Genomic DNA, 7,814 nt, shown 5'->3' with positions numbered 1-7,814 from the left:
AATGGAGAGCCATTCGCATTGTTGGGGACCCCAGTGTTTAGAAAAGCAGCAACTCTCCCCGTACCGCTGCCGCCTAACGCTCTGGACTGCAAGGTATGGAGGGCGGAAAGGTAACTCGGGCAGGAAAGAGGCGGCGGCGACTTGAAGCTATTTGCAGGCGATTTCTTCAACTCTTAGACTTTCGGTTTATTCTGTATTTTCTTCCTGAGACATTCAGAAAGTTGAGTCCTCAATTTTTATTTGTTTTTTGGGCCATTATTTGTAGACGGTGCTAGGGTGTTTTTGTGCGTTCTGTTGTTGGGTGGGACTTTTTTGTTTAGTTGGATGTCGTTGTTTGTTTAGGGGTTTGGGGTGTGTTTTTTCAGGTTTTTTTCCTCCTTTATTTTCCCGGGGAGGACGACTGTGATTCTCGCCCCACTGGGGGGCTGGCTGCTGGGAAGCGCCTTGCTTGCCGAGGCTGTGGGGAGCGGCGGGGTGCCCTGGCACACCCTGCGCAGGTTTGCCGCCTGCTTCTTGCCATTACAGCGCGCAAACAACGCGGGGTGTGTGAGGGGGGGCGGAGAGGAGCCACCTCCTTTAAACCGGGCGCACACAGATAACTCCACGCGTACACATTTAAAGCTCTAAAACCTGATTTCTCCCAGCGCCCCGCCGTCCGGCAGCGCCCGGGCGGGGCGCGGTGTCCCCGGGGCCGGGCGGGCGGCGCTGAGGGCGCTGTCGGCGGCTGAGGGCGCTGGCGGGCGGGCGGCCCCGGCCCGTCCATGGCCGGGCACCGTCGGGCCCCGGCCGGCACCACCTGTGAGGCGGGCGGGGATTGGCGGGCGGCGTCACATGACCGGTCACGTGCTGCGGGCAGCTCGGTCCAAAAGAAAATGGGGTTTGGTGTAAATCTGGGGGTGTAATGTTATCATATATCACGCTACCTCGTAAAACCGACACTGAAGCCTGCCGGACAACAAATCACAGGTCAAAATTATGAGCTCTTCGTATTATGTGAATGCGCTTTTTAGCAAATATACGGCGGGGGCTTCTCTTTTCCAAAATGCGGAGCCTACTTCTTGCTCCTTTGCAAGCAACTCCCAGAGAAGCGGCTATGGACCAGGCGCGGGTGCCTTCGCCTCCTCCATGCCCGGCTTGTACAATGTGAACAGTACCATATATCAAAGCCCGTTCTCTTCCGGATACAGCCTGGGCTCTGATGCCTACAACCTGCATTGTTCCTCTTTTGATCAGAACATTCCCGTCCTCTGCAATGAGCTAACCAAACCCAGCTGTGAGAAAGCGGAGGAAAGCAACCTGCACAACCAGGCTGAGCCTAATTTCCGGATATACCCCTGGATGAGGTCTTCAGGTAGGGGCGAGCGGAGAGGGCTCGGAGCTGTGGCAGCCAGGCAAAGCGTGTCGCCAGGATTACTGTCAGCACAGCCTTTATGGTTTTAATTATAGCCGAGGCGCCATTGCGTAGAAAGCCCGTGGCATTGTATGTAAATGAGTATCATAAAACTTTTTATTGCCCAATTAATGGGTTCTAGCCTCGTAAATTTATTTAACTCCATTTGCTATGGAATTTTTAGCATTGAGTTGATTTGCGCTGTTTGCTATGAAAAAGCGGAGAGCTGGCTGCGGGCTCCCGGAGCCCCCACGGATTAAGCTTCTCCTCTGCCCTCTTGTCGAAGTTGGGGGGAAAAAAAAAAATCCCGCTGGCTGGGCGAGGCGGAGGGGACAGAGGCGTTCGGGAGCGAGGGACGGCGTGTCGAGGGCTCTGCCAGCTCGCGTTGCCGAGACGTGCCACTCTCGTCCCCCCTGCCCTTTCCACGGAGATAAGAATCTATAGAAATGTACTAAACAGGAAAGCGGAGGGGGGAGGGGGGCACTGGGGCACGAGAGTGTGTGTGTGAAAAAGGAGAGCTCTCTTCTGGAGCTAAATGCTATGTATTGTTTACGATCCAGGCGGGATGGGTGGGGGGAGCCCACGACATTAAAATAAAATAAATACAGCCCAGCCTTCCAGCTTTTTATTTCCCCTTGCGAAACGTGAAAGTCTGGAAGGTTTTAGGGAAATACATCGCCTGGGGGAAAAGTTCCTCCTCCCAAAAGCAATTTCCTCCCCCACCTCCTCTCCTGAACGCTTTCTCTTCACTTTTTCTAGGTCTCGAGCAACTTAATTTTTTGCCCTGCCTGAGCAGGGCAGGTCGTGTGGCTGAAATGTCTTTGTTAGGGCAAAGTGGGGGGGCGGGTGGAAGTCGAAGAAGGGGATCGTTCACTCTGGCTCGGCCACTTTTCTGTTTGTATGCTTGTTTATTTATTTATTTATTTATTTATTAAAAATATCAATAAGAAAAATAAAAGGAGAAAACTTTCCACTTCTCTTCTTGTCTAACTCCTGGCCGTGTGTGTCCCTGTTTTCAGGTCCAGATAGGAAGCGAGGGCGCCAGACCTACACCCGCTACCAGACCCTGGAGCTGGAGAAGGAATTCCACTTCAATCGTTATCTGACTCGGCGGCGGAGGATAGAGATCGCCCATGCCCTCTGCCTGACGGAGAGGCAGATCAAAATCTGGTTCCAAAACCGGAGGATGAAGTGGAAGAAGGAGCACAAGGAGGAGAGCTCCAGCACCCCGGCTCCCAACGAGCCCACGTCAGCAGCAGCCTCTGTCGAGAAAGTGGAAGAAGACGAAGAGGAGGAGGACTAAGGAGTCCCACTCGAGGAAGTGATCTCTTAGAATAGTGTGTGCACATGACAGTTGGAAAAGCTCCCTTTAAAGGAGAAAAGGAAAAAAAAAAAATAGAGACTTTTTATTAAAAAAGAAATCAGTTCCCATTAATGATCATCTTGAAAGCAAGCGTTTGCAAACATGAAAACATTTCTTGGGCTGGTCTTCCAGCCTTCTCTCCACTCTCCCATACTCCCCAAACCTGCCCTGTGCCGAACCTTGCGGTATTATCTCCTAAGAGCATCTTACAATCAGCTTGGTTTTTTTTAATCCCCATTAACCCAAATCTGGGTGGGCTTCTTCAGGGGACGTTTCAGTGGGAGAACTGCTGCTTGCACAGATAGTAAACCGTGACCTTCCGAAGTAACTACCTGACTCCATAGTCCCAATCATGTGTAAGGGGAAAAGTGCATTAGGCTCACATTAAGAAAAACTACCTAATTTTGAATAAGTAGCTCTGCACTTCTCTTTTTGTTTTCTTTTTTTTTTTTTATTGTTGTTAGAAAAGTATCTTAAGTAACAGCTACACTAACAAAAGGTTAAACAGCAAATAAGGGGGGGAAAATATTCCACAAACCACTACAATCTACAGCAATTACTTGTACTACCTATTTTCCAGACTACCTACCTATATATCTTGCTCTGCCTACCTATCTTCGAAAGTATACTGTATTTTAGTAGTCAAAAGGATGTTACAAGATTACTAATGTGAATCGCAAAACGCTTTTAGACATGTAAGTGTAGTCGTTCGAAAAGCACGCATCAATAGCTTTGGTATAGAATTTGGTACCGAAAAGTCTGAATATATTTAAATTTAAAATAATATATTTATTCCAAAGCAATTATAAATGAAAACCATATGCTGCAATATATCTTTGTTCTCGATTCTTTGCTATTTCGAGAGAGGAAGCAAACACACGCCAATATTGTACAAAGCGGTTTAATATCTCCCGTTGGCTTCTACCTTCAGCTGCTTCTGCTAAAGGCCGTTTTCTTATTCTACGTTGATCTTACTTAATATAGCGGAAAGTGTTCTTTGAAAAGTGAATTTAAATGATCATGTAACCACCTTTAAAAAAAAAAAACTACCACAAACTATTTGTCCTGAGTATCTGAACGTGTTAATATGTAATACCATGAATTTTCCTACAATAGCAAGTATTGTAATTTTTTTGTCATTTATATTCGTCTTGAACCTCATTTGTAAGATCATGTCATAAATTGGGAAGTATGTAATGAATTTGGAAACTTTGTAGCATGATGTATTGTTAAGAACTCTGTATAAATCCGTCTTGAAGGTTTGGCTAAAGTTTATTCACAAATTGTATGTTACAATGTGTTTCGGTGTGTTCGTTGTGAACATTTGGATATGCCGTGTAAGTATTGGAAGTGGGAAAAAAAAAGTCTGTGAACTCTCTTTGGAAGTGATACCGTGTTCAACTATCTCCCACGATAAATGTGTTTTATGTTACACAGAAAATAAATATGCTTGTTGACAATGAATTGTGTTTCTTTATTAAGGAACAAGTTCGAGGGAAGCAACAAAAATATATTACATAGACTAATAAAGAAATTAGACCATCTAAACATTTTTTTTGGTAATCAGAAAGGGAAAAAAAACCCCAACAACAAAGTGATGAATTGATAGGAATCAGTCAATATCTCTAGCTCGACTTCGTGATTTTTTTTTCCCCTAGCGTTGTTGATTAATAAAGCGGAAAGCCTTCTTTATGGGAGAGCTTCCTTCCACCGTGTTCCCGTGTCCTCTTGCAGTCATTACCCCAGTCCAGACGATCGGCGATCAAGTCGAAATCTCATGCCGTGAAAGAATATTTTGTAATGAACAGAAAGTGAAAGACGAAACTTCCAAGTGTAAATGATCTGATGGGGCACATATGTGATTTGTGCGTGTGGCTTTCGGGGGCCAGGGGGCATCACGGTAGCACGAAAATGGGGGAAAACTGCCCCGCTTTAGTAAACGTCTTATTTTTTGCCAGGTACCACGTAGTATCAATGAGATCTAATATTACCCCCCCCCCTTTTATTTTTCTAATTAAAATATAAAAAAAATCGAACCTGAAAAGTCCTTTTATTCGGCCGGGTAAATACAGGTAAGACCTGGAGCATTAATTGCGCTGAAGTTCCCTTTTCTCTACTACACTCCGTTACTGGTCAACGCACTAATTGTAATTTTAATAAAATTAGTACAAAGTCCAGGTCTTTTAAAAAACTCCAGGGCTGCCTCTGTGGTAAGATGGCGCCTCTCTAAGACCTGCCTCTTCTTAGTGATGAGGAAAAGGCCATAAATCCGTTGTTGTTTATGAAAATTTACAACTTTGCAATACAACTTTATGAGTTGTTCGGTTTTTCCATTGGTCGTTGTCGGTCATGTGGATGGTAACCGTGAACATGAACTTTTTTATAATTTCCCTTGCGAGAATAGAGCCGCATTCTTTTGCTGAGCTCTGTCCTGCTTCGGATCTCTCTGGCTTTCAATCCCCATTTCATTTGTTCTTTGTAAGGCAATAGTGAACAAAGTGTGCTGAGGTTCGGCATAAGCAGCCGCCTAGAACACAGATCCGGGATGGCAATTTCCAGTTCCCCCGCTGGAAGGTGTGGCATATTGGATTCAAAGCACTGGCGTGGCAGATTTTCAACTTGCAACCTGGCTAATTTCCTGCTTCTTCTGGCACCAAAAGGAGGGCGATTCGTCTCCTGTGCAGCCAAAGCGACAGCTGTCAAAGTCACAGGGGCTCCTGTGAGCCAGAACCTAAAAGGTGAGAAATGTATATGACACTACCGTAAGCAGGGAAAAATGGTTTAATACGTTTAAATACTAGACATGTGCAATTAAACGAAATGGAAATGTTACCGGCCAAAAATAGAGATGGCTGCAGCTCAGCTGATTTTAACTTAGGCAGTGCATGCAAAAATATGCCTAAATAAAATGTTTGTTTTATGTGATTTAGCTAAGAAGTGGTGGATTTTTTTTTTTCACTAAATTGATTTCTTTTTGCCTTCGGCAGGGGTATGTTGTGACGTTCAGGTTATTTTCTAATAATTCAGTTTTACAGCATCAGTGGAGGGGATTTTTTTTCCCCAGCATGGGGGGGAAAAAAACGTGATATCCTCAAACATTTTTTAATATTAATTCGCAGTATTAACTCATTAGCTTAAATTTCATTTGCGGTTGAAGAAATTTAGATGTAATTTATTTTTTTACTATTTCATTAAAAAAAAAAAAAAAAAAAAAAAAAAAAAAAAAAAAAAAAAGGAAAACAACAGCCGAACAGCACAATGTCTCCTAGCTTCTCTGCCATGTCCGGGAGGTTATTTCTAGACGGGGGGAAACGGCGCGAATGTGGCTTAGATTTTCTTTATCAGATCGAGCGCTGCCTGCATAAATCCCTTGCCCGGCCGTGGGTCCGCTGCCGGCGCTTCGCGGCTTGCGCGCCTCGGGTGCGCGGAGCGGGCTTGGCGGCGGCTGAGCCCATTTCAGCGCCGGAGACGGAGCTTCCCCCGCCCTTGCTCTCCTTGTTGTGACTGTTACGGTGCGGCGCTGGGGCGGGGGAGCGGCGGCCGGCGGGCCGGTGCCCCGCCGTGTGCGCCGGCGGGGGGCAGCGAGCACCCGCGGACGGCTCCCCCGGGAGCCCCCGCCGCTGCCGCCCGGCTCCGCTCCCGCCTCCTCAAGGCGAAAGAGCGGCTCGGAAGGCTTTAAACGGCGGCCGCGGGTCCGGCTGCGCCGCCGGGCTGATAAAGCGCTGCATTTGCATGGCATTGCGGTATCCGCCGGGCTGGAGCTGCAGCGAGCGCCGATTATTTATTGCGGTGGCGGCTGCTCAGTGCTGCCACGGCGTGGCGGGACGGCGGAGGCGGGCGCCGAGCGGAGCGGCCCCCGCAGCCCCTGGAACAGCGGCGCTGGCAGCCTGCGCTGCTCGGGGAAGCCCAAATAAAAGACCAAGAGGGGACAAAAAAGAAAAAAGCGGCCTAGCTTTTTATGTGGGAGTATCGGAGCTCGCCCCCGGGCAAAATATTCCGGCAGGACCGGCTCTGCCCACTCCCCTTCCCCTCCGATTCTAGCTCGGTGTGTGCCAACTGCAAGTTACCACGGTGGGAGCCGGCTGGGGAGGACCCGCCCGCGTCCCCCCGGCCGGGCTCTCTGTACCCCGCCAGTCTAAACAACGGTTCGCCTTGCCCAAATTGTTTGGATTAGGAGCTATTAGTTAAAGGTTGGTTTTGATGACGCTGGAGAGCACGAGAATGATTTGAAAGTGGTTTTATATACGAAGAGAAGGAGGCTTTTAAGCTTAAGAGGGTAACTACTCCCGCACCTGTATCCGAAAGTGGCTGGGGTCGCGGACGCGTTTGCGGCGGGAGGAGGAAGGCGGAATGTTCTGCGGAGGAGGTGCTGGGGGTGCGTGGGATTACGAAAACAAATAAACGGGGTATGAAATACACAGGTACCGCGAAGTGTGACTTTGTCGCGGTGGCAAAATGCAGCGACTGGCTTTCTTTCTGCTTTCCAGTGTGGGGGCGGGAATGGTGAGGGAAAACTGCTGTGAAATGTGTCCAGGCCGGACATTTCCTCGGCAGACTTGGGGGGCAGCAGATTATTGTGATTCGGGGTTTTCTGGGGTAGGGGGAGGAGCGGAAAGGACGCCTGAATGTGACTGAAGCAGAGATTGCGGTGCAGATTGCTTGGCTGTCACTGTAACTACTCGAACACGACCCAGTCAGGCAAACGTGCAGATTTCATTCCTTTTCGTGTTATGGGATCGGCGAATAAATATTTTCGCTGCCTGCAATCGGGCTTTCACAACTTGGTTTGGACGCAAACAGTAACTTGAAAAACGGGAAAGAAACAAAAAGAAATGGAGGGGAGAAAATCAGACTGTAGCTCATGATACAAAATATAAATATAACTAAGCCTGGAGCGATTTTTATTTTAAAATTTGTTTTGGTGTTTGTGTGATGGATTCAAACAAAAGATCGTCTGCCCACAACTTTTTGGAAGTAAGGCCGGTGGGGTTTGTTTGTCCCGAGTATTCTTTTTTTTCATGGTGTGTTTTCGTTCTGACTTAAACTGGCGATAATATGCTC

The 7,814-nt window shown here is 47.6% G+C and overlaps 1 protein-coding gene across 1 annotated transcript; it reads left to right on the top strand.

Annotated features, from left to right (window-relative positions):
• Positions 1-975: 975 nt before the first annotated feature.
• HOXA7 (homeobox A7) lies at positions 976-2,693 on the top strand. Its single transcript, XM_054273758.1, has 2 exons — positions 976-1,351; positions 2,410-2,693. Exons 1-2 carry the CDS (start codon positions 976-978, stop codon positions 2,691-2,693), a joined length of 660 nt encoding a protein of 219 aa, XP_054129733.1.
• The last annotated feature ends 5,121 nt before the right edge of the window (positions 2,694-7,814 follow it).

Source organism: Melozone crissalis, unplaced genomic scaffold, assembly GCF_028551555.1.
Source record: "Melozone crissalis strain CALT ecotype California unplaced genomic scaffold, PUWL_Pcris_2 ptg000016l_1, whole genome shotgun sequence".
In the NCBI taxonomy this organism is placed as follows: Eukaryota; Metazoa; Chordata; class Aves; order Passeriformes; family Passerellidae; genus Melozone; species Melozone crissalis.
The sequence above is the reverse complement of the archived record's forward strand: the minus strand, read 5'-3'. Positions and strand labels throughout refer to the sequence as shown.

Bases quoted from the DNA above. Each gene is read 5' to 3' on its own strand.
- HOXA7 (XM_054273758.1), top strand. From the start codon at position 976: ATGAGCTCTTCGTATTATGTGAATGCGCTTTTTAGCAAATATACGGCG. The intron at 1,352-2,409 runs GTAGGGGCGAGC...CCCTGTTTTCAG, and splicing joins CCCCTGGATGAGGTCTTCAG to GTCCAGATAGGAAGCGAGGG.